Genomic DNA, 27,771 nt, shown 5'->3' on the forward strand with positions numbered 1-27,771 from the left:
TGGCTTTAAGGATGGATTAGCTGTTTGCTATATACAAACTTAAGAGCAGATTTTGTGTGGCCGTTTATTTTCTCATATCGTAGTTTTCCTTGTTTCTTTCCAATTTTATGATTATTGGCTAAATCACTAAACTGAGCACAGCAGGGCCACGTTCATGCGATGAATGAGAAGGTGATGCGGAACCAATATATATGAGCTCTTGGTATCTTGGAGCATGTACATGTTCCCGCCCTTCTTCCCCTAAGGTAATTTGATTTGGCAACGGTTCGCTTATTTCAGGTTGCATGGTTATCCCGTGATGTTTAGTGGTCAAGTTATAGACGCACAAGGAGGAAAAAGGTATAAATGCTCATATCATCAGAGTCAGAGATGTTATTAATTTTTCTATGGTACTCCTTCTGTAAAGAAATATAAGAGCTTCTAGATCACTCTAGCAATGCCCGGATATTCTTCTAGTTGGTATAAACGTCGATAGTCCTTGCATTAGTCAGCTTATTGTGAAAATTTGATATACCCTACTGGACTAGGGCCGAACTGTCCACAACAATAGGACGGGACCAGTAGAGTATAGGAGCAGGAGTTCCCAGCTTGAGTCATCCACGAATTTCAGTCGGCATATAGCACCATGCATGAAAAATCAAAGTTTGGCAGGCAGCTGTGGGCACGGATTAGTACTTGCAACGCATGGGCACCCATTAATTCAATCGACGGACAGCACCGTGCATGAAAATCAAGTTTCAACCACTGACTAGCAGGCAGTTGTGGCCACTGACTAGTGCTACTACTACTGAACCAATTGCAACGCATGGTTAACAAGTCTATAAGATCCACCACCACCCAAGCAGTTTGTGCCAAGAGCATTTTCTGAGTTCTTGCGCTTGTGTACACATAGTTACATACCACCATGGCGAAATGCTGGCTGCTGCTGCTGCTCCTCTTGGCGTTTCTCTTGCCGGCGGCGCACACTAAGTCATGCCACCCTAACGACCTCCGTGCGTTGCGGGGCTTTGCCGGGAACCATGGTGGCGGGGGCGTCCTTCTCCGTGCCGCGTGGTTTGGCGCCTCGTGCTGCGGCTGGGAAGGTGTGGGTTGTGACAGCAGCAGCGGCCGTGTCATGGTGCTACGGCTTCCCGGGTATGGCCTCGCGGGGCCCATCCCGGGAGCCTCCCTGGCGGGCCTTGCGCAGCTGGAGGAGCTCTTCCTCGGCTCCAACTCTTTCGTTGGTTCCCTCCCCGAGGAGCTCTTCAGCCTCGCTGGGTTGCGGAAGCTCTCCCTCGAGTCCAACAAGCTTACTGGTAAGTTGAGCTCACGCCTTGGCGAGCTCAAGAACCTCACCTTCCTGAACTTGTCGGTCAACCGCTTCTTCGGCCGCCTCCCTGACGTGTTTGGTGACCTCATGTCGCTCGACCATTTGGCCATGGACTCCAATGGCTTGTCCGGATCTTTGCCGCCGTCTCTGTCATCACTGTCTTCTCTCAGTGAGCTCAACCTCCGGAACAACTCCCTGTCTGGTCCGATTGCTCGTGTCAACTTCTCCGGCATGCCACTTCTTGCTTCAGTTGACTTTTCCGCAAATAACCTGAGTGGGTCTCTCCCAGTTAGCCTCGCGGATTGTAGCGCGCTCAAGTCGCTCACCCTTGCCAACAACCAATTGGTTGGCACCATCCCGTCGTGGATTGGTGAGCTTGACAACCTTCGCTGCTTGGATGTCTCAAATAATTCATTGGTTGGCGAGGTACCGAAGGGTTTGACATGTCTCAAATGCCTCGCCACCGCTGATCGTTCAGTGGGTATGGCTTTCACTAACATGCCATTGTATGCGAAGCGTAACAGAAGAGTACTCCAACAACAACCAAATGTCTTATCTGGGAGCAATAATACTGTCAGATCGGGGGGTGGCAATGTTCTATCCGGAGACAACACTGTCATATCTGGGAACAACAACACTCTATCTGGGACCAACAACACAGTCGTATCTGGGAGCAACAATGTCCTAACTGGCAGCAACCATGTTGTATCTGGCAGCAATAATGTTGTAAGTGATACCAGCCATGTCGTAAATGGGAGCAACAATACTGTATCCGGGAGGAACAATATGGTAACCGGGAACAACAATACCGTATCTGGGAGTAACCATGTCGTATCTGGGAACAACAAAGTCGTAACTGGAGGTTAATGATCTGTCAGTGGATTGATTCCATCTTCCCTGACGGTGCTCATCACCTTGTCCAGGTTCAGTGTGGCTTACGATCACTTGGTGGGGCTAATCACGTTTGTAACTTCATGGATATAACATCCTATTCCTACTTCAAATAAAAGTACTCCCTAAGATGTCTACAGTTTTTTCTTTACATAAAAATGCTGACCTGAACAGCAATAGGCGGCTTATAGCTGATGTAGACCAAGCGTGTTTGCTTATATACAAATATTGCATCGTGGATGTCTAGATGTGGTTTCTTAATCTCTTCCTCTATGTGTTGTGTGATGCTTTATTATTGAGCTTAATGTCAGCTGGTTATATGCATCAGTTTTGGATGTTTGGATGAAGGAATGAAGCAAAAGAGTAGAGATTAATGTTGTTGGCATCAGGTCACTTATGTAGTGCTACAACATTAGTGCATGTCTACTCCCTCATTGTGTTGACATCTGCTCAGTTGCACTGTACGGGGATGGATATGGATACGGGGCTATGGATAAGGCAGTGTAGAGATACGACGTTTTAGAAAACATAGCCACACCGGGATATGTTAGTTATCTGTGATGTATCCTCTGGTCATTGTGCTGCAATTCATGTTCTGTTATTACATCTATCCTACAGAAAATTGGGGAGCTAGCTGCCACTTTTGTGTCTTTTCAGTTCAACATGTTGGGAGATTTGATAATGTCCCTGCTTATTTTTGTGCAAATCGTGCTAGCACTTTGGAGGGGACTGATAGTTCGCTTGATGTAAGCCCGGTCTTCCTAGTTTCTAGCTTGTTGGATGATTTTAATTGGATGTTAATTTCTTAGTGAAGCTTCCATGGCTCGATAAAAAAAGGTCGTACAATGGAGCTATTATGCAACCGATGTATATTTGATTATGAGGAAAGGCAACAGCGTTGTATTTCATTGTTGATGAAGAAGAAACATTACAAGCCCAGGATGAGCACACAAACACACAACAACAACATCAAAAGCTTGTGAGGAGCACACCGGCACAATGACAACACAACACAACTGTGCTACTATTATGTACCCCTTAAGCCTGTGAGGCACGACTGACAGGGTTCAGTTCGACCTCTAACACGGAGAAACGAAGTTTTTTTGTGAGTGTAGAAGTGTTTTCTTTCTAGGATTATAGAGTTATTACAATCAAGGGGCAAAAATTTCTCAATACATCGCGCTGTCTGTGTAGCCACACAGTTGTGCTACTCTCTGTATGGCTATATCTCGTCAAGAGGCAAGTATTTTTTTTGACCTACTATTTCAACAGCTAGGCCCCACACATCGGAGAAATAAGTTCCAAAGGAAACTTTGATTCATTTATTGATTTTGAATAAAGCAATTGGTGACTTTTGCCTTTCTAACAGGTGTCACAAACAAATTCATTGTTGAACCAACTAACACAAGGGAGCTTATTTTGGCTAATTATTTTCCTAACAATAGTGGATATTGGATGCCCTAAATGTCGGTGCCACCTTTCTGAATAGGGTTTGATGGCACTGAGCACTTGCTTCTTGGCATCTTGTCCCATGTGCTTGCTAGGGTATAGACCACTCCTACCCCTACCTCGACGAAGGACTCTCCTCGTTCCACACTCCTTTACAAGAAAAGAAATATGGGTGAATTTCAAAGAATGAACTGTTATCAATAGGTAGTCGGCTAGCAGAGATTAAACTCTTATCAGCCTCAGGCACATGAAGGATATTTTTAAGAAGAAGATCACGATCAGGGGTACGAATATGAGAGTGACCAATATGCTCAACAGCCATACCTGAACCACTCGCCATGTGGATCTGTCCGTTTCTAGTGTACTGATCTCGAAGAGTGAGCTTCTCTAGGTCTCATGTGAGGTGACCCATCACACCGCTGTCCAAATACTAGTTGGTATCAACTCCATACTAGGGCGCGGCCAAGTTTGCCGATCTCTCCTCCCCTCCCTGGTAGGAGGAATCGTACCATTTCCAACACCTCCAGGTCGGCTGTCCAATTTTGCTGAAGATTTGGCACGTTGGTTTGGCAGAGGGATTGTTGTTGTAGTTCCCACTGTCGCCATTGCCTCCCCTGTTGCAACGGTTAGGCGGCTTGGAAAAGTTGTCGCGACCACGGTCACAGACGCCACCTTTCTTGTTGGGGATGTTGCGTTCGCGGTCACCACCACAACAGTTGTTGTCGTTCTGCTTGGTGAAGCGCTCATGAGCAGGGGCATTGGTAGATGAGAGGATCCTCCATGAAGACTCATGCGGATCTTGAAGCTTAGGAGCTGCGAGTACAACTCCGGGAAAGTGACCGGCTCTACCCGGGAGCACATGGTGGAAACTACGGGGTTGAACTCCTCATCGAGCCCGGCAAGGATGTGAGAGACAACATCCTCTTCATCAACCTTCTTCCCTGAAGCAATAATTAGTTCATCACATGAAGTCTTGATCTTACCAACATATTCAGTGATGCTGATGTTGCCCTTCTGCAGATTCGCCAGTGCAATCCTGACGTTGACAGTCCTTGCACGGGTGTGGGAGGTAAACATACCTTGCACCATGTTCCACAGCGGTGTGGCAAGATGCCACCTGGATAGCCATCTCACGCGACAGCGTGGTCAGCAGGTAGGAGAACACATGTTGATATTGCGTGTACCACACGGTGAAGTCGAGCCATCTGCCCCCCCCCCCTTGATGGCAGAGGGGATGGTGGCACGCCATAGAACATAGTTCCCTTTCGTAAGCCTCTCGGTTGCAGAGTGAGCAAACTGAGAGGAGCGGAAGGATAGTCGTGTGAGTTTATATTGTCCCGTTATCTCGTGCCTGCTTTGTAAGAGGGCTTCCTCACTATCTTATACTGTTCGGCTGCATACTTTGGTTTGTGCTTTATCTATAAAGTAGGGCAAATGCCTATTTCGATAGGTTTTCTCAACTTCACAACAACACAACTCCGATTGTAGTATTAAGGTACTCCAGGATGCTTCGTAGAACATGTTCAATTCCGTTTGAACATGCCCTCCAAGATGGCACAGATGTAAGACCGACACGTCTCAACCTGCCATCAGCTCTATAGTTTTTATGATGTGGCTAACACTTGACTATTTGGCTTAACCAAAAGGCATATCTTGTGATGTAGAGGTCTCGGAAGCAGCTCCGCGGCTCGATCAAACCAGTTGTTGTGCTTTACACATTCTCACAATAAGCCGTCAGCTTTGCGGCTCGATTAAACCAGTTGTTGTGCTTTGCACATTCTCACAATAAGTCATCAGCTCCGCGGCTCGATCAAACCAGTTGTTGTGCTTTGCACATTTTCACAATAAGTCGTGATGGCTTGCTCGTTGTTGTTGTAGCTCAGTTGCACTTCCTATAGGGTATGTATGGAATTAAAAGTCATGCCTACTGGTGTCACCGACGAGCCATAGATACTGGTTTATCTCACATCATTGATGTTAATGGATGAAGTCTACGTGCAAATAACACAGAGTGAGAAACACTGCAATCAGGATGACGTTTATATACATCGCCATTGGATGCACATTGTGTTCCCATTACCTCGCCGAGGCGGTCAATGTTGTGGGTGCAGTAGTGTTGGTCAATTAGGAAGGGATTCTGCACGCTTGACATGTTGTAATGCACGGATGTGACTTGCTTTACCATGCCCAGCTTGGAATTAGCCCATATTTTGATCTTAATTAACCCTGTTTCTGGTGTCAACAACACACACTGTCACGTTCTTCACCAACTCATAATCTAACCCCTGCTAGTGACCTAGACTCCTAATACTAGTCGGGATTAAAAAAAGAACAAACTAATTTGTTAGCCAAGGGGGGCTATGGCCCCCATACCCTAGAGAAATTATGTGAAATGCCATTAGTTAAGCTAAAATCTTGAAGATTATCAAATTTTATGTGAAATTATGTGATATGCCGTTTGTGTTCCCATTACCTAGCCCAGGCAGTCGATGTTGCGGGGAAGTAGTAGTGCCCAATCAGGATGGGATTCGCACATGTTTTTATCCGGTTGTGGTGCCAGTGAACACACACTGTCACGTTCTTCACCAACTCATAGTACAACCCCTGATGGTGACCTAGACTCCTAATATTAGTTGAGTTAAAAAATCTATTAGCCAAGGGGGGCTATGCCCCCCATACCCTAGAGAAATTATGTGAAATACTATTAGCTGTCAAGCTAAAGTCTTGGAGACGCAAAACAGGGAGGCCGAAGCACAACGAAGGAGAGGCAGATGCTCCATCCGTCAGGTGGGTTTTGAAATTCAGAAGAAAAAAATTGTTCGGTTTTGATGGGGAGATCAGATAACAATTTGTAAGGGAGAGATAAACGGAGCTCTAATTCTTATCCAAAACCTTTGGATACTATAAAATAGATAAAAATGGACTAGAGTGAGTTTCGGCAACAACATCAAATCTTGTGCACTGAGGAGTCAAATCACCCACTATAAGTGCAGTAACTTCAGAAGCTGTGGAACCAAAAAACATGTGTACCATGCAGACCACCATCACATTACCTAAAAAAATGTATAGATACCTTGGGCACATCAGGGCTGCACAAACTTTGCCGAGCAAGCCTAAATTTGTCAACCAGACGGTGGTGTGTATTCAACATTCTAATAAAGTAATAAGAGTTGTGACACACTTGGGATCGGGATCGAAAGAACCACTGTCCTCCCTACTAAGCATGTTAATTCTGCTCTCAACTTCATCAGCTGAATCGACCATATATAACTGTGCAAACTTGGGGGAAAACCTTGAGGTGGTAAAAGGGTAGTTTTGGAACTGCCCCAGTGACTGTGTTTTTAACAGTATGAAATTTCCACACAAAAAGATGTTATCATGCGAGCTACATGATGGATCTGTATTTGGTGCTACTCTAACGTGTGGAGAATCAAGCGCCTAGGGCCTTTGGGTGCAGCTGTTGTGCGGCGATAGCACGGATATGTTTAACCTATTTTGGATAGTAAATAAAGGAGTAATAGATGATGTGCTTGAGTCACGTAATCTTTGTTATCGCTGATTGTGATTGGGCCTTTTACTACGTCCTGTGTATACATAATTATGTTTTTGTCAGCATCAATGGCCTCTCTTGCCAATGCTAGCGTGCAAGCAATATCTGTTCAGGAATAGCATGGCTCTAAAAGATTATAACTCGTTGTTTGCACTCACTCCGGATCAAAGGCATGGCTTGGTGATAGTGATATGCAGGTAGCAGTGCACTGGATTCGGCTAGGGCTATCAAGAATTAATTATAACTTTCACATCTGAGTGGCAGAGGCCGGGGAAGTAAAATTCTCCCCCAATTTAGAACTGGGAAACCCCCGTGTCGCCCACCCCGCGGGCGACCCGGGCGGAACCCTAGCCGCCGGGCGAGCTCCCTCCTCGCCAGATCTCCCTCCCCTCGCCGCAGCCAGCAGGCGCCGCCGGGCAAAACCCGCGCAGCGTCGGCGGCGGCGGGGCACTCCGGTTCTCCCTCTCACGGTGCTCGGGAGTTGCGGGGCATCCGCCGTGGGAGCGCGTGGTCGCCGTGGCGAGCTTGAGCTGGGGCTGCGCGGCGAGTGTGTACGACGCGCGGGAGCGCAGAAGCATGTGTGGGGATCTGGCTCTCATGGCGCGGCAGCGCCTGCCAGATCGGATCTCGGGGCGGCGGCCTCGATCGATGGCGCGCGTTGCGGCCTGCCTGGAGGGTGGCACCCGCGGGTGCAGATGGGGGGCCTTCCACGGCTGCATGGGCGACGTGGAGGCGGCAGCACCACGGCGGCTCCTCGACGGCCGACCGGAGTTCCATGGGAGGCGTCATCTCCGACTCGATCTACTCCGGTTCGTGCTGGCTACGGTAGTGACTACGGTCGACGCCAATACTGCCTGGACGGATTTGGCGGGTGGGCATGGAACCGGGGGAAACTCCAGGCCGGCGTGGCGGCCGCACCAAAGTCGACGCCCTCAGCGCCGATTCCCTTCCGGAGGCTTCGGTGTGGATCCTATGCCCCCCACCTCTGCCATCAGCGCAGGCGAAAGCCTCTGTTCCTCTGTTTGGGCGACGATGACACTTTGATGTCGTGTTCCTTCCTGAAGGCGTCGGCCGGGGACTGCTCAGGGTGGTGGAGTTGCTGGTAGTTCGGAGTCGACGCGAGATGGCATGTAGGTGGAGCGGTGTGGCATCAACTGTATCGTCGACGGTGGGTCTCGGCGGCATGACGCAGTGGAGACTCCGCGTCTGATGCGCGGAGATGGACTCGCGCAGGAGGAGGAAGCTGTCTGACGTCATGGTGGCGTTGATGGCAGAGAGGCCTGGCAAGGTCGGTGCATCAGTTCTGCTCTGAGGATGGACCGATGGAAGATGGAGGTGATGGCCCTTGCAGTGTGCGGTGCTCACTGGGAGTGTGCCGGACCGGTGTAGGACCCAATCCAGGTAGTGGCTTAGATGGGGCACCTGGCTTTAGATGTTAGGCTTTGGTGCGATGTTTGTTTGGTATTAGGCCCAGACATTTGGCACACCTTCATCAAGGGGATAGGAGTATCAACGACGTTGTCAAAATGGTAGCTTCAGGCTTATTGATGTGTCACCTTGTATGGTCTTTGTGAATAATTAATAATATGGCTGCATGCGTTGTCCAGATGCAGATGCCGGGGTATTGACCTTTGAACTCGCCACATCAGCGCCACGTAACACAAAACGGTCTGAATCTCTCCTTCTCTCTCCCGACATGGGTCAGTGTGTCGGAATTGTACATGCCAGTGGTGTTTGATGTGTCGCGGTAGCTGACAGGTCGAACAGCTGTTTTTTCTACCTGTAGCAGGACGGCGGTGATGCATGGCCAGACTGTACATTGTCGATCTTGCCGAGAGCAACAGACACGCAGGATGGACTGAGCTCGCCTCGACACGAACGTATAGAAGCTGATCGATTCCTCGACACGCACGTACACAAAAGGAAGCTGATTGTTTCCTCGACACGCACGTACACAACAAGCAAAGCTGATCGATTCCTCATATGCAAGATAACCATGCAAGCCAATTTGCCGCTGGCTGGGAACGCAAACGACTCGCGTCATCTGCCCTGTCGGCATCGACGAGGGGTGCGCGCATGCCGTCGAGCACGGGAACGCCATGGACGTCGGGCCGTGCGTGTTCGACCGCTCGGCACGCGCTGTCCACGCGCTCGATCGGCGCCATGGACACCGGGTCGTACGTGTTCGACCGCTCAGACGCTCAGCATGCACGTCTTCCAAGTGCTCGTCGTCCATACACTCGGCATCTAGCTAGCTTTTCACATGAGCATCCAAAGCCAACTTTGTTGTGTACGTCAAGCCCGAGCGCCACGGCGCCTGCACCCCTTCCAGTGCCGGCCGCATGAGCGGGACGGTGAGCATGGCGAGGGCCAACATCCCATGAGCCAGGCCAGCACGGACGAGCATGTACACAGCATATAGTGCGGTCGCTGCTCGTGACGTGGCAGTCTAATCCAGATGACATGTCAATTATTTTTTCAAAACTGAGTCCACCTCAGACGAAAACCACTTAAAACACTTAAAAGTGGTATGAGGGACTAAACTTATCCGGTTTTATAAGTTGAGGGTTCACGGTTTGCCGGTTTTGAAGTTGAGGGACTATTTCTTTACTTTCAAAAGAGTTGAGGGATGGAAAATATACTTATCTCTTATTTTTTCTAGAAACAGAACACCATGCACAAGCAGCAAGTTCTCCTATATACTCCCCCCGTTTCTTTTTAGTCCGCATATAAGGTTTGGTTAAAGTCAAGCTTTGTGGAGTTTGACTAACTTTATATTAAAAATATAAACATTCACAATATGAAATCAATATTATCAGATGCATCGTGAAACGTATGTTCATACTATATAGTTTTAGTATTGTAGATGTTTATATTCTTTTATAGAAATTTTGTCAAACTTTGTGCAGTTTGACTTTGACCCAATCTTATATGCGGAGTAAAAAGAAACAGAGGGAGTACCATGTGAACAGACATGCGCGCAGCATTTTCACGAAGTACCGGAAGATCATTTTGTCCGCGTATCAAGTTTGTTCTCGAAGCTAATACTTTTGTTGTGTGTGCAAAAAATATGCCATGAAAGTCATTTGCATTAGTTTGGCTTATTAAGAGAAGTCGAAAAACATGAATGAACTATGGCGGACCTGTCCACGACAACGGGACGGGACCAGTGAAGCTGAGGAGCAGGAGCTGCCACCTTGGGTCCATGGTCCATGCCACCCACCAATTTCTTCAGTCGACAGACAACACCTCATGCATGAAAAATGCAAGAAAATAAAGTTTGAATTGGCACTCCGCACGCACACTGACTATTGTGGCCACTGACTAGTAGTACGTACTTGCAACGCATGGTTACACACACTCATGCACGAGTATAAGATGAGGTGCACCACCCAAGCAGTTTTTGCCAAGAGCACTTGAGAATCACCAGCATCCCAACTGGTTTCTTGCTGAGTTCTTGCTTTGTGTATACATACCATACCACAGGCCACAGCTGAATCCATGGCGAAATGCTTCCTGCTGCTCGCCTTCTTGGCGTTTCTCCTGCCGGCCGCCTACGCGACGTGCCACGCTGACCACCTCCAAGCGCCGCGGGGCTTCGCCGGGAAGGTACTTGGATCTCTCAAATAATTCATTGGTTGGTGAGGTACCAAAGGGTTTGACACTACTCAAGGGCCTCACCACTGTCGACGTTCACTGGATATAGCTTTCACTAACTTATAGCTTTCACTAACTTGCCATTGTATGTGAAGAGCAATAGAAGAACACTCCAACAACAACAACAACCAAACACCATTACTGGGACAAACAACAGTGTCAGATCTGGGAGTGGCAACATTGTATCTGGGAGCGGCAACACTGTCGTATCTGGGGACAACAACAATGTTTCTGGGAGCAACAACACAGTCACATCTGGGAGCAGCAATGTGATAGTTGACACCAACCATGTCGTAACTGGGAGCAACAATACTGTATCCGGCAACAACAATAGGGTAACTGGGAACAATAATGTTGTATCAGGGAGCAACCAAGTTGTGTCTGGGGACAACAAAGTCGTAACTGGCTAATGATCTGTCAAGTGGATTGATTTCGGCTTCCCTGGTGGAGCTCATACGTCCTTATCCAAGTTCAGTGTAGCTCACGATTACTTGGTGAGCTCAATCGTGTTTGGAACTTCATGGATATAGCACCCTACCTACTTAAAATAAAATTTCCCTAAATATCAATAGAACTTTTTACATAATAAATGCTGACATGAACAGCAATGGCGACTTGCAGCTTATGTACAAGTTTTCATCGTGGATGTCTAGATGTGGTTATTTCATCTATTCTGTTATCTGTAATGTGTGATGTTTTAGTATATATGAAGATTGGTCTATGAATTATAATTGCTCAATGTCATCTAGCTATACACTTCTCTAGTCATCTAGCTATACACTTCTCTAGTGATGCAATACGGATTGTTTGCCATGTGCACCTCGTAGTTCGTTTGTGACCAGTGATTACCTTCGATCTGTTTTCAGATGTACATACTTCTTTCCTAGAGCCCATAGGATTTATCAAATCCAGAACATGAATTAAGCTTGGCAAGGAAATGTATGCATGCCTTGGTTATCTCAAATCATCTCAGTTTCTCGGACTAACAGTTATCGCAGAGATTGTAAAAATACAAAGAAAATAGGCCAGGCTAAGGTTGCACCAGCGGCTCTGTACACGCGCTAGGGATAATAATTATACAGATCAACAATGCACTGGTAAGAATTGATAAATATATTTTGCAAATACATAAGTGAGAGATGTGTCAAGGCCACCATGACTGACTACCGCCGCGTTGAGGATTCGATTGTTCAACCTTTGCCCTATCCAACTCATGGGGGTTACCCCGGTTATTAAGGATAAACTAGACCAATGCATGAGCGTTTGATGACTACATAGTCTCCCCAGAGACTTGGTTCCAGCAACCATAATCACCTTATTATCACCATCTTTTGGCATAGCCTCCCTCTCCTATCCGCCCTTTACATCTCCTTGTTCCAATATTTTGTGTCGCGGGTACCAACGAGCCCTATGATCGAGGTAGAGACAACAGATAGGAGACAAAATAGTTGCACCATAATACTTCCTCCATACCAAAATAAGTGTCTCAATTTTAGTACAAAATAAGTGTCTCAACTTTAGTACAACTTTGTACTAAAGTTGAGACACTTATTTTAGGACTGACGGAGTATAAAGTAAAGTAAACCGTCAATCCCCAAAGATAAAATAACAATGTTAGCTTAGGGTTTAAACTGAAATTGTGTTGGGTGATCCCAAAAATTGGAATATTTTATTTTATCTCCCTATAATTATCGGAAGGTTTTTTTATTGGTTTTAAAGAGAAATCACCATGTGAAACCCTCAATTTAAAATACATAAAAATCTATTCATTTTATTGAGTTGCATTTTATTTAAGATTAGGATTTATAATACTCTGAGGATTTAATCCAACCACATTCCAGGATTAAAGCATGATGACATGATGGCATGATGCAAAAATGAAAAAAAAAACAGTTATAATTAGGGTACTATCCGGTGATGTTACATTGTGGGAGTCGAAGACACCCCAAAGAGATATATGTTGATGGTGGGCTTTCTTTACACACTGGGTCGAATAAATATAATATCTGTGTCTATTTGAAATCACTAATTAAGAGGGTTCCCCCAGCAAATGTCATCCTCTCCCCTCTAATGGTGACAAGTGACACATTGCATGTGCGCCGCTTGTCACAAACAGATAGTTTATTTGTGTTTTTTTGTCGATCTAAGTTTTCAAAATGATTTATCTCTTGAACTGTGCATCCAAATCACGCACAATTAGTCACCAATGTGTTCCTTGCGTTCAGATTTTTAAAAGTAGATCCCATGTTCATATGTTTTGATGATTGTTTTTGACAAAAAAATATGCTCCAAAAGTGAACTAACATGTGCTTCCAAACTGTGCTAACCCATGCTTTCAAGTAAACTAACTTGTGCTCACACGCGGTGAAGCACAATTGTGCTTCCCCAAAGTGAACTATCTCTGTTCACTCGCACGAAGCACACAAGACCCAGATGTAGGGTTTCCCCTGGCGCAACCGGAGCAAGGTGACGTAGACTGTAACGACAATTCCTTGACAAGAAAACAACGTCAAAGATGGCGCCATCGTCCACCATGAGCGAAGTCGTGCCATCCCGACCCCCGCAACTGACTGGATCCGGGTGGAGCTGTGCCGTGAAGAAGTATATAGTCGCCGGAACGCCCGCAGAGGACCTCCAGCTACGCCTGACCAGTCCACCCACACACTGCCTGCAGGCCAAGAGCCACGCGCGCGACGGATCTGAACGGGGATTAGATTCATGACCATAGCCCAACAGCTCGCCAGAGAAGATACTTGTGCACCCATCGGCCATGGAAGCGACAACCGCCACCGCCCATCACCTCCTTTTGTCGCTGCCACCATTGCAGATGCCCCTCGTGGATCTTGCACCCCTGCCATGGAGAGGAGGAGAATCGTTGTCGCCGCCATCATTGCGGGCTTTGCTTGCCAGTGCTGGCAAGGGGAAGGAGAGGCGGGAATGGCTGGAGGAAGGCGGCGCTAGGGTTGCACCCATGTCGCTGGCGGGAGCGACACGGCCGGGGCTCGCTTGTTAGCTGTTCTCTTCACTTTTGTACCATCACTTAGTTTATCTTATCCTTATTACTGGTTACCCTGTAAAGGCGATAATTAGTGATGACTTGGCTGCAAGCAGCTCTAGCTTAGTGTCAGCGGTGTGTCTTTAATTACTGTCAACTTATTTTCAGCCCCTCCCCCCCCCCCCCCCCCCCCCCGCGCAAAAAAACTTATTTTGAGGGCGTGCACGAGTCCACGGGCGCACTCAAAAAAGTTAAATGACAATGACTAGTGCACAAGCGCAACTTATTTAGGTGTGTCCCCGTAAAAAATCTTTTTTAGTTGTGCACGGGCGCAAGTTGACCAGCCACACGAGAGAAATACCCCAACCATCCCACCCGTGCGGGACCTAGGAGTCAGGCGTGCGAGACCATCTTGGGCCGGAAGCCAAGCACCTCCATTCCCCTTTCTTGGAGCAGAGGAAAGAAACGCGCCCCGCCGCCCCATCCGCGCCGTCCCTTCAAAACCCGAGGGCCCCGATCCACCCTCCCGACCCAGAGGAAAGAAATGCAAGCAGATTTTGTGTGGCCCTTTATTTTCTCATATCTAGATTTTCCTTATTTCTTTCTAATTTTATGATTATGGCTAAATCACTAAACTGAGGACAGCATTGTCATTCATGCGAACGAGGTGGATTGGTTTCTCTTGGTTGAATATATTGTGTGCGTGTATATTGTGTCTTGGGCCCACCTCCTAGTTCTCCTGTATACTTGGGGTTGTGGCCCCATCTTTTACATCATATATTTGTCCAGACGATGAATGAGAAGGTAATGTGGAACCAGTATGGCAGTATGAGCTCTTGTAAAATGAGAAGGCGACTCACACTATCTTCTTTCTAAAATCAAAGGCCTTCTTTACGATAAAGGGTTTCCCCCCGCTTTATATTATAAAGAATCGAACCGATACATCCAACTCGCTAGGGCTGCAGCACAACCAAGCCCAAAAGGAAAAAACAAGAGAAAGTAAAGAGAAATAAATGCCGACATCGGCAGATCAACTAAGCGAAGAAGACCAGCAACCGCTGCACCCTCCGGAGAAGTACCACCGCGTTCCTAGCATTCCGGAGCGTCGCGTACCAAGCAACACCTTCAAGAAGGAATTCGACGGCGCCGCGGCTGTTGCCCGAACGAATCCTAGGGTTTCCCCCAGTACGTGGAGGGCAGTGGGGAAGGGGTATACCCGACGCCCTTCAGGAAGCTCCGGTGGCGCCCGCAGGCGTCACCACGTCGGAGCCGGACGAGCCGCCAGGGATTTCTCCCGACACAAACAACCACCACCACCCCGGACACTCCGTAATGCACCACCCAATCTACCGCCCACCAGCCTGTGCCACCACGGTCACTGAACCAACATCGTCGTCTCACTGAAGCCGCCAGCACGAGACCAGGGGGAGGGAAAGGAGACAACGGCCACGGGGGCAACCGCAACTCAACCGGCGGGAGGGGACCACCTCCATCGCTCTCGTGGAGCCGACCGGACGCGGCAACAAGGCTTTCCAGGCCCTGACGGCCCAGCCGGACCCACATGGGTCTAGACAGTCCCTATCCCCACGTTGCAGCACGCTGGCCAAGGAAGCCAACACCGCCCGTAGACCACCGACACCTCGCCACCACCAGGGAGCAACGCCGCCGCGCAGAGCCGCAGGCCCGCGCCAGCCCAGATCGGGCCCTAAAGGACCCAGATCTGGGCCGAGCGGGCACCACCAGCCACCAGCACCACCGCGCCGCCCACGACCAACGACTGCGTCGCCGCGCTATGGGCAGTCGTGGCCCACGGGATCGTCACCGAGCCACACCGCTGCAGGCTGAGCAGCACCGCCGCCGTCAGGGGGCCCCCACGCCCCCCAACGCGCGCGCGGGGAAGGAATGGCCCGCCGCCGCCAGCGCCGCGCGGGCAGGGCCCGGTGGACCAAGCCAACTGCGGCGGGGGGGGGGGGGAGAAAGACGGGGGCGGAGGAGAGGGGAGCAGAGGAACATTCGCTCGCCGCGGCGCGGGCGGCGGGGGGAGCGAGTGCCGTGGATCTAAGACTGACAGTAGAATGCGGGTAGGTATGAGGAGGCAAGATCCTAGCTATGGCGAAGTTGTACACGCGAGTTTTACGAGTTCTGGCCCTTCGCGGAGGAAGTAACAGCCCTACGTCTCGGAGCCCGGAGACGGTCGACTGGATTATGCGTGTGTGAGTTACAGGGGGGTGTGAACCCTTGTCCCAGAGGAGGAGGGTGGCTTATATAGAGTGCGCCAAGACCCCAGCTCCCCTCCGTTACACAGGGTTCAATGCTCATAAAGAGTAAGCGTTACAGGTAACGTCCGCAATAAAGTGTTATAAATGGTAATTAAGTCTATGAGTAAACGCCCGACCGTTGCTGCGTAGAGTGACTTTAGATCTTCTGTATGGGTGGTTTCTGTGGCGGTCGGGTGACATTGATTCTTCCGAGTGGAATGTCTCTGGTCGAGTGGATGATGGTACCCTTGGAATGCTTCTTTCTTTAGGGTGATGCCTTTGGGGGGGTGTCTAGGTCAGGCCTATGACCCTACCCTAGGTACATGGCTTCATCATTAGCCCCCGAATGGTTCAGGGTTTGAGTGGAGAAGGAGTTGAAAATACTTCCGATTCAGCTCTTGCACTTTGGGAGTGTCTGGTTGGGATCGATGAATCAACACGGTGACATCAACTTCTTTTTCAGTCGCTTTGACCCATTCTTGGTTTTGTCGAGTGAACTTTTACTGAAAAGATTCGAGTGTTGATATGGAGAACATCTTCCGTCTGACAGGTTGCTTTGTTGCCCGCGGATCTCGCGGGATTTGAATTTTTGGGAAGCGCGCGGGGCGGAGGAGGCCGCAGCAATCGGGCTGGATAAGGCAGGGCCGCCTCGATTTCTGCGTCGCCTTTTTCACCACGTATCGCTCGCGCGACTGTTGCGGGATTTGATAAGATCGCCCGGGTCCACAAGTCAGTCAGTCGGAAGCAACCTCATATAAGGCGTCGGTCCGGGGTTTTTGAACAGTGCGCTCCCATTCTTCCTCTTCCTTCTCTGTTTCTCCACCGCATCCGCTCCTGCCCCGGCGCCGCTGCTCCGTTCGAGCTCTGTCTCCTGTGATGGGGAAGGAGAAGATGGTGGCATTGGAGCATGCGAAGAAGGCGACGACGAAGGCGAAGGGGAAGAAGTCCAGCCGGGGCGGATCTTCCCCGAGGTCCGGTCTGCCGTGCGGCTGGATCCAGGGAGATTGGATCCGGTCGACGATTCGCCAGGACGACATCGACGATCTGGCCGAGGAGGGATTGACCCCCCACGGATCCGCGTGGCTCCCGGCGGACGAGACTGAGCCCCGACCGCAGGAGGGTGAGTGCGTCCTCCTCGCCACCCACGTCGACTGCGGTTTTTTTTGCCTCCCCATCCTTTTTTCCGAGCTTTCTTGAACTTCTTTGGAGCACAACTTCATCATTTTTTCCCCAACACCATCGTGTATCTTTCCGCTTTCGTGTCCATGTGCGAAAACTTCTTGGGTTGTCGACCACACAAGGGCCTCTTCAAGCACATTTTCACGTGTCGCTCCCAGTCGGTCAAAAAAGCTAATCCGAGTGATGAGAGGACAAAAGTGATCTAGATGTGTGGGGGTCTTGGAATCCAAATGAGGGGTAAGAGCTCTTTCCCAACCATAATCCTACCCGAGTCAGTCCGAGGGTGGCAGTCGACCTGGTTTTACTGCAAAGCCCAGCCGACTCCCGGTCAGTCGACTGGACTTCCCCCCTTTTCCATGGCTCGAGTAGAGAATCCCTCCGCCCTGAAAGTGACCCTGGGGGAGAAAGCAGAGGTGAAGGTGCTGGTCGAGCGAGTGGTCCAGCTCATCCGTGATGGCGTGACCGGCATGGATCTGTTGGAAGTCTTCCTCAGGCGACGCATTCAGCCGCTTCAAGCCCGTGACCATCCGATGTGGATGTATTAGGGCATTGACGATTCCACTCGGATCCATCCAGAAGAAGTCGACGAGGATACGGTGGAGAAGTGGTTGAGGGGTATCACTGGCAACAAAGATAACCCCAGGGGGCCAGGAGAGTCCCTCCACTTGACAACTCGCACCAAACAGACAAGGTCCAACTCTGAATTGCCGAGTGTTATCTTGATTTATCATGTAGCTGCTTGCAATCAACCGACTGACTTTTGTCTTGCTTGTTCTCTTCTAGGCTCTTACTGAGATGTATTCGATGCCCAACGGAGAGCAGGAGCAGGATCCGGAGGGGGAGGCGAGCGGAGGCGAGAGCGGCGAGTGGCATTTCGATGGTGAAGGGGATGAGGAGAGCTCCGACCCGAGTGATGAAGAAGAGGTCGACTCACCTCCCCGTAGGGAAAGGCGATCCAAGCTCACCCACGATCCCGCAAGGGCCCGTGACAAGGCAACCGTTCAGACTGGGCAGTCGTCAAAGCGTCCTCGGACGTCTTCTCCGGCGCCGACTGAAAAGGCTCCGAAACAATCCAAGGTCGTACCGCAGAAGACCCGAAAGGCGCTGCCCAGAATCAAAATCAACATCCCTGTTGCCTCTGCGTAAGTGTCCTGTGATACGTCTCCAACGTATCTATAATTTTTGATTGTTCCATGCTATATTATATTCTGTTTTGGACATTAATGGGCTTTATTATACACTTTTATATTTTTTTGGGACTAACCTATTAACCGGAGGCAAAGCCCAGAATTGTTGTTTGTTTGCCTATTTCAGAGTTTCGCAGAAAAAGAATATCAAACGGAGTCCAAACGGAATGAAACCTTCGGGAACGTGATTTTCGGAACGAACGTGGTACAAAGGACTTGGACCCTACGTCAAGACATCAACCAGGAGGGCATGAGGTAGGGGGGGGCGCCTACCCCCTGGGCGCACCCTCCACCCTCGTGGGCCCCATGTTGCTCCACCGACATAATTCTTCCTCCTATATATACCTACGTACCCCCAAACTACCAGATACGGAGCCAAAAAACCTAATTCCACCGCCGCAACCTTCTATACCCGTGAGATCCCATCTTGGGGCCTTTTCCGGAGCTCCGCCGGAGGGGGCATCGATCACGGAGGGCTTCTACATCAAGACCATAGCCTCTCCGATGATGTGTGAGTAGTTTACCTCAGACCTTCGGGTCCATAGTTATTAGCTAGATGACTTCTTCTCTCTTTTTGGATCTCAATACAATGTTCTCCCCCTCTCTTGTGGAGATCTATTCGATGTAATCTTCTTTTGCATTGTGTTTGTTGAGACCGATGAATTGTGGGTTTATGATCAAGTTTATCTATGAACAATATTTGAATCTTCTCTGAATTCTTTTATGTATGATTGGTTATCTTTGCAAGTCTCTTCGAATTATCAGTTTGGTTTGGCCTACTAGATTGATCTTTCTTGCAATGGGAGAAGTGCTTAGCTTTGGGTTCAATCTTGCGGTGTCCTTTCCCAGTGACAGTAGGGGCAGCAAGGCACGTATTGTATTGTTGCCATCGAGGATAACAAGATGGGGTTTATATCAGATTGCATGAGTTTATCCCTCTACATCATGTCATCTTACTTAAAGCGTTACTCTGTTCTTATGAACTTAATACTCTAGATGCATGCTGGATAGCGGTCGATGTGTGGAGTAATAGTAGTAGATGCAGGCAGGAGTTGGTCTACATGTCTCGGGCATGATGCCTATATACATGATCATACCTAGATATTCTCATAACTATGCTCAATTCTGTCAATTGCTCAATAGTAATTTGTTCACCCACCGTAATACTTATGCTCTCGAGAGAAGCCTCTAGTGAAACCTATGGCCCCCGGGTCTATTTTCCATCATATTAATCTTCCAACACTTAGCTATTTTCATTACCTTTTATTTTACTTTGCATATTTATCATAAAAATACCAAAAATATTATCTTATCATATCTATCAGATCTCACTCTCGTAAGTGACCGTGAAGGGATTGACAACCCCTTTATTGCGTTGGTTGCGAGGGTTTATTTGTTTGTGTAGGTGCGAGGGACTCGTGCGTGGTCTCCTACTGGATTGATACCTTGGTTCCCAAAAACTGAGGGAAATACTTACGCTACTTTGCTGCATCACCCTTTCCTCTTCAAGGGAAAACCAACGCAGTGCTCAAGAGGTAGCAAGAAGGATTTCTGGCACCGTTGCCGGGGAGTCTACTCAAAAGTCAACATACCAAGTACCCATCACAAACCCTTATCTCCCGCATTACATTATTTGCCATTTGCCTCTCGTTTTCCTCTCCCCCACTTCACCCTTGACGTTTTATTCGCCCTCTCTTTTCCGTTCGCCTCTTTTTCGCTCGCTCGTGTGTTGGATTGCTTGCTTGTCACGATGGCTCAAGATAATACTAAGTTGTGTGACTTTACCAATACCAACAATAATGATTTTCTTAGCACTCCGATTGCTCCTCTTACCGATACTGAATCTTGTGAAATCAGTGCAGCTTTGTTGAATCTTGTCATGAAAGATCAATTCGCCGGCCTTCCTAGTGAAGATGCTGCTACCCATCTAAATAGCTTCCTAGATTTGTGTGATATGCAAAAGAAGAAAGATGTGGAAAATGATATTGTTAAACCGAAGCTATTTCCTTTTTCGCTTATAGATCGTGCTAAAGCTTGGTTTTCATCTTTGCCTAAAAATAGTATTGATTCTTGGAATAAGTGCAAAGATGCTTTTATCTCTAAGTATTTTCCTCCCTCTAAGATCATCTCTCTTAGAAACGATATTATGAATTTTAAGCAACTTGATCATGCACATGTTGCACCAGCTTGGGAGAGGATGAAATTAATGATACGTAATTGCCCTACTCATGGTTTGAATTTGTGGATGATTATACAAATTTTTTATGCCGGATTGAATTTTGCTTCTAGAAATCTTTTAGATTCGGCTGCGGGAGGCACTTTTATGGAAATCACTTTAGGAGAAGCTACTAAACTCCTAGATAATATTATGGTTAATTATTCTCAATGGCACACCGAAAGATCCACTAATAAAAAAGTGCATGCGATACAAGAAATTAATGTTTTGAGTGGAAAGATGGATGAACTTATGAAATTATTTACTACTAAGAGTGTTTCTTCTGATCCTAATGATATGCCTTTGTCTACTTTGATTGAGAATAATAATGAATCTATGTATGTGAATTTTGTTGGTAGGAATAATTTTGGTAACAACGCGTATAGAGGAAACTTTAATCCTAGGCCGTACCCTAGTAATTCCTCTAATAATTATGGTAATTCCTACAACAATTCTTATGGAAATTTTAATAAGATGCCCTCTGAATTTGAGACTAGTGTTAAAGAATTTACGAATTCACAAAAGAATTTCAATGCTTTGCTTGAAAAAAAATTGCTTAAAGTTGATGAATTGGCTAGGAACATTGATAGAATTTCTCTTGATGTTGATTCTTTGAAACTTAGATCTATTCCTCCTAAGCATGATATCAATTAGTCTCTCAAAGCCATGAGAATTTCCATTGATGAGTGCAAAGAAAGAACCGCTAGGATGCGTGCTAAGAAAGATTGCTTTGTGAAAGCGTGTCCTTCTAGTTCCTATGAAAATAAAGATGAAGATATAAAAGTTATTGATGTGTCCCCTATTAAATATTTGTTTTGCAATATGAATCTTGATAATGATGGGACTGAATATGATCCACCTTTACCTAGAAGGCGTTCCAAAAATTCGGAGTTTTTAGATCTTGATGCAAAAATTGGTAAAAGTGGGATTGAAGAGATCAAAACTTTAGATATTAATGAACCCACTATTTTGGATTTCAAGGAATTTAATTATGATAATTGCTCTTTGATAGATTGTATTTCCTTGTTGCAATCCGTGCTAAATTCAACACATGCTTATAGTCAACATAAAGCTTTTACTAAACATATCGTTGATGCTTTGATGCAATCTTATGAAGAAAAACTTGAGTTGGAAGTTTCTATCCCTAGAAAACTTTATGATGAGTGGGAACCTACTATTAAAATTAAAATTAAAGATCATGCATGCTATGCTTTGTGTGATTTGGGTGCTAGTGTTTCCACGATTCCAAAGACTTTGTGCGATTTGCTAGGTTTCCGTGATTTTGATGATTGCTCTTTAAACTTGCACCTTGCGGATTCCACCATTAAGAAACCTATGGGAAGAATTAATGATGTTCTTATTATTTCAAATAGGAATTATGTGCCTGTAGATTTTATTGTTCTTGATATAGATTGCAATCCTTCATGTCCTATTATCCTTGGTAGACCTTTCCTTAGAACGATTGGTGCAATTATTGATATGAAGGAAGGGAATATTAGATTCCAATTTCCGTTAAGAAAAGGCATGGAGCACTTCCCTAGAAAGAAAGTAAAATTACCTTATGAATCTATTATGAGAGCCACTTATGGATTGCCTACCAAAGATGGCAATACCTAGATCTATCCTTGCTTTTATGCCTAGCTAGGGGCGTTAAACGATAGCGCTTGTTGGGAGGCAACCCAATTTTATTTTTAGTTTTTTTTTGCTTTTTGCCTCTGTTTAGGAATAAATATTTGATCTAGCCTCTGTTTAGATGTGTTTTTATGTTTTAATTAGTGTTTGTGCCAAGTTTAACCTATAGGATCTTCTTGGATGATAGTTATTTGATCTTGCTGAAAATTGCAGAAACTTTCTGTTCACGAAAATAATTGTTACAAATCACAAGAACGTGATAAAATATTGATTCCAATTTCTGCTGATCCATAAACAAATTTTCTAGGTCGTCCTATTTTGACTGAATTTTTGGAGTTCCAGAAGTTTGCGTTAGTTACAGATTACTACAGACTGTTCTGTTTTTGATAGATTCTGTTTTTCGTGTGTTGTTTGCTTATTTTGATGAATCTATGGCTAGTAAAATAGTTTATAAACCATAGAGAAGTTGGAATGCAGTAGGTTTAACACCAATATAAATAAAGAATGAGTTCATTACAGTACCTTGAAGTGGTGTTTTGTTTTCTTTCGCTAACGGAGCTCACGAGATTTTCTGTTAAGTTTTGTGTTGTGAAGTTTTCAAGTTTTGAGTAAAGATTTGATGGATTATGGAACAAGGAGTGGCAAGAGCCTAAGCTTGGGGATTCCCATGGCACCCCAAGATAATATAAGGACGCCAAAAAGCCAAAGCTTGGGGATGCCCCGGAATGCATCCCCTCTTTCGTCTACTTCCATCGGTAACTTTACTTGGAGCAATATTTTTATTCACCACATGATATGTGTTTTGCTTGGAGCGTCTTGTATTATTTGAGTCTTTGTTTTTTAGTTTACCACAATCATCCTTCCTGTACACACCTTTTGAGAGAGACACACTTGATTCGGAAATTATTAGAATAACCTATGTGCTTCACTTATATCTTTTGAGTTATATAGTTTTTTGCTCTAGTGCTTCACTTATATCTTTTAGAGAACGGTGGTGGTTTTGTTTTATATAAAATATTGTTCTCTCATGCTTCACTTAGATTATTTTGAGAGTCCTACAAAACAGCATGGTAGTTTGCTTTGACAATGATAGGCATTCAAGATTAGTAAAAAATATATTCTTATGAGTGTGTTGAATATTATGAGAAGTTTGATACTAGATAATTGTTTTGAGATATGAAGATGGTGATGTTAGAGTCATGCTAGTTGAGTAGTTTTGAATTTGAGAAATACTTGTGTTAAAGTTGGTGATTCCCGTAGCATGCACGTATGGTGAACCGTTATGTGATGAAGTCGGAGCATGATTTATTTATTGATTGTCTTCCTTATGAGTGGCGGTCGGGGACGAGCGATGGTCTTTTCCTACCAATCTATCCCCCTAGGAGCATGCGCGTAATACTTTGCTTTGATAACTTGTAGATTTTTGCAATAAGTATATGAGTTCTTTATGACTAATGTTGAGTCCATGGATTATACGCACTTTTCTTCCTTCCACCATTGCTAGCCTCTCTAATACCGCGCACTTTTTGCCGGTATCATACACCCACCATATACCTTCCTCAAAACAGCCACCATACCTACCTATCATGGAATTTCCATAGCCATTCCGAGATATATTGCCATGCAACTTACCACCGTTTCTTTTATTATGACACACTCCATCATTGTGATATTGCTTCGCATGATCATGTAGTTGACATTGTATTTGTGGCAAAGCCACCGTTCGTAATTCTTTCATACATGTCACTCTTGATTCATTGCATATCCTGGTACACCGCCGGAGGCATACACAAAGAGTCATATTTTGTTCTAAGTATTGAGTTGTAATTGTTGAGTTGTAAGTAAATAAAAGTGTGATGATCATCATTTTTTAGAGCATTGTCCCAAGTGAGGAAAGGATGATGGAGACTATGATTCCCCCACAAGTCGGGATGAGACTCCGGACGAAAAAAAAGAGGCGAAAAAAAGAGAAGAAAAGGCCCAAATAAAAAAATAAAAATGAGAGAAAAAGAGAGAAGGGACAATGTTACTATCCTTTTACCACACTTGTGCTTCAAAGTAGCACCATGATCTTCATGATAGAAAGTCTCCTATGATATCACTTTCATATACTAGTGGGAAATTTTTCATTATAGAACTTGGCTTCTATATTCCAATGATGGGCTTCCTCAAAATGCCCTAGGTCTTCGTGAGCAAGCGAGTTGGATGCACACCCACTTAGTTCCTTTTGTTGAGCTTGCATATACTTATAGCTCTAAGTGCATCCGTTGCATGGTAATCCCTACTCACTCACATTGATATCTATTAATGGGCATCTCCATAGCGCGTTGATACGCCTAGTTGATGTGAGACTATCTTCTCCCTTTTTTGTCTTCTCCACAACCACCATTCTATTCCACATATAGTGCTATGTCCATGGCTCACGCTCATGTATTGCGTGAAGATTGAAAAAGTTTGAGAACACTAAAAGTATGAAACAATTGCTTGGCTTGTCATCGGGGTTGTGCATGATTTAAATATTTTGTGTGGTGAAGATCGAGCATAGCCAGACTATATGATTTTGTAGGGATAACTTTCTTTGGACATGTTATTTTGAGAAGACATAATTGCTTAGTTAGTATGCATGAAGTATTATTATTTTTATGTCAATATTAAAAAAAAATCTTGAATCTTTCGGATCTGAATATTCATACCACAATTAAGAGAATTACATTGAAATTATGCCAAGTAGCATTCCACATAAAAAATTCTGTTTTTATCATTTACCTACTCGAGGACGAGCAGTAATTAAGCTTGGGGATGCTTGATACGTCTCCAGCGTATCTATAATTTTGATTGTTCCATGCGATATTATATTCTGTTTTGGACATTAATGGGCTTTATTATACACTTTTATATTATTTTTGGGACTAACCTATTCATTACCTTTTATTTTACTTTGCATCTTTATCATAAAAATACCAAAAATATTATCTTATCATATCTATCAGATCTCACTCTCGTAAGTGACCGTGAAGGGATTGACAACCCCTTTATTGCGTTGGTTGCGAGGATTTATTTGTTTGTGTAGGTGCGAGGGACTCGTGCGTGGTCTCCTACTGGATTGATACCTTGGTTATCAAAAACTGAGGGAAATACATACGCTACTTTGCTGCATCACCCTTTCCTCTTCAAGGGAAAACCAACGCAGTGCTCAAGAGGTAGCAAGAAGGATTTCTGGCGCCTTTGCCAGGGAGTCTACGCAAAAGTCAACATACCAAGTACCCATCACAAACCCTTATCTCCCGCATTACATTATTTGCCATTTGCCACTCGTTTTCCTCTCCCCCACTTCACCCTTGCCGTTTTATTCGCCCTCTCTTTTCCGTTCGCCTCTTTTTCGCTCGCTCGTGTGTTGGATTGCTTGCTTGTCACGATGGCTCAAGATAATACTAAGTTGTGTGACTTTACCAATACCAAAAATAATGATTTTCTTAGCACTCCGATTGCTCCTCTTACCGATACTGAATCTTGTGAAATCAATGCTGCTTTGTTGAATCTTGTCATGAAAGATCAATTCGCCGGTCTTCCTAGTGAAGATGCCGCTACCCATCTAAATAGCTTCGTTGATTTGTGTGATATGCAAAAGAAGAAAGATGTGGATAATGATATTGTTAAACTGAAGCTGTTTCCTTTTTCGCTTAGAGATCGTGCTAAAGTTTGGTTTACATCTTTGCCTAAAAATAGTATTGATTCTTGGAATAAGTGCAAATATGCTTTTATCTCTAAGTATTTTCCTCCCGCTAAGATCATCTCGCTTAGAAACGATATTATGAATTTTAAGCAACTTGATCATGAACATGTTGCACAAGCTTGCGAGGGGATGAAATTAATGATACGTAATTGCCCTACTCATGGTTTGAATTTGTGGATGATTATACAAAATTTTTATGCCGGATTGAATTTTGCTTCTAGAAATCTTTTAGATTCGGCCGCGGGAGGCACTTTTATGGAAATCACTTTAGGAGAAGCTACTAAACTCCTAGATAATATTATGGTTAATTATTCTCAATGGCACACTGAAAGATCCACTAATAAAAAAGTGCATGTGATAGAAGAAATTAATGTTTTGAGTGGAAGGATGGATGAACTTATGAAATTATTTACAACTAAGAGTGTTTCTTCTGATCCTAATGATATGCCTTTGTCTACTTTGATTGAGAATAATAATGAATCTATGGATGTGAATTTTGTTGGTAGGAATAATTTTGGTAACAACGCATATCGAGGAAACTTTAATCCTAGGCCGTACCCTAGTAATTCCTCTAATAATTATGGTAATTCCTACAACAATTCTTATGGAAATTCTAATAAGATGCCCTCTGAATTTGAGACTAGTGTTAAAGAATTTATGAATTCGCAAAACTTCAACATCTCTAACAATCCCAATTGGTGAAATAGTATCTCTATTGGCAAGTTTAATGGTGACATCAATATCTTCTATCTCAGCAGGTGCAATATCATGCATAATTTCTTTGTATAAGTCAATAGGTATTGCACTAGCACCCATGTCACATAAGCTATGATAACAATGATCTCCTATTTTAAAAGAAATAACAGGCATGCCTACCACAGGTCTATGTTTATCTTTAGCACAAGCTTTAGCAATTCTAGCAGTCTCATCACAGAAATAAATAACATGCCCATCAATATTATCAGCCAGGAGATCTTTAACAATAGCAATATTAGGTTCAACTTTAACTTTCTCAGGGGGTGTATAAGTTCTAATTTTGCTTTTACGAACCACAGTTGAAGCTTTAGCATGATCTTTTATCCTAACAGGAAAAGGTGGTTTCTCAACATAAGCAGTAGGAACAATAGGATCATTATAAGTGATAGTCTTTTCTTCAACTTTAATAGGTGCAGCTACTTTTACTTCTATGGGAGGATGATATTTAAACCACTTCTCCTTAGGGAGATCAACTTGAGCATCAAAAGATTCACAGAAAGAAGCTATATCTCAGAGTCAAGTCCATATTTAGTGCTAAATTTACGGAAAACATCGGTATCCATAAAAGATTTAACACAATCAAACTTAGGTGTCATACCTAACTCCTTACCTTCGTCGAGATCATAATCTTTAGAGTTGCGTTTAATTCTTTCCAATAAAGCCCATTTGAATTCAATAGTCTTCATCATAAAAGAGCCAGCACAAGAAGTATGGAGCATGGTGCGATTGTTATCAGAAAGCCGAGCATAAATTTTTTGAATAATCATTTCTCTTGAGAGCTCATGAGTGGGGCATGAATATAACATTGATTTAAGCCTCCCCCAAGCTTGAGCGATGCTTTCTCCTTCGCGAGGCCAGAAATTATATATATAATTGCGATCACGATGAACAAGATGCATAGGATAAAACTTCTGATGAAATTCCAATTTCAATCGTTTGTAGTTCCATGATCCCATATCA

The 27,771-nt window shown here is 45.3% G+C and overlaps 1 protein-coding gene and 1 pseudogene across 1 annotated transcript; one reads left to right on the forward strand and one right to left on the reverse strand.

The window, feature by feature from the left end:
- Positions 1 to 861: 861 nt before the first annotated feature.
- On the forward strand, positions 862 to 2,461 carry LOC123123737 (phytosulfokine receptor 2). The gene has a single exon (XM_044544332.1). It carries the CDS (start codon positions 905 to 907, stop codon positions 2,174 to 2,176), a length of 1,272 nt encoding a protein of 423 aa, XP_044400267.1. The 5' UTR covers positions 862 to 904; the 3' UTR covers positions 2,177 to 2,461.
- Positions 2,462 to 4,446: 1,985 nt separating this feature from the next.
- LOC123126375 (uncharacterized) lies at positions 4,447 to 4,585 on the reverse strand (annotated as a pseudogene).
- Positions 4,586 to 27,771: the final 23,186 nt, after the last annotated feature.

The sequence above is a fragment of the Triticum aestivum genome, chromosome 5D (genome assembly GCF_018294505.1).
Source record: "Triticum aestivum cultivar Chinese Spring chromosome 5D, IWGSC CS RefSeq v2.1, whole genome shotgun sequence".
In the NCBI taxonomy this organism is placed as follows: Eukaryota; Viridiplantae; Streptophyta; class Magnoliopsida; order Poales; family Poaceae; genus Triticum; species Triticum aestivum.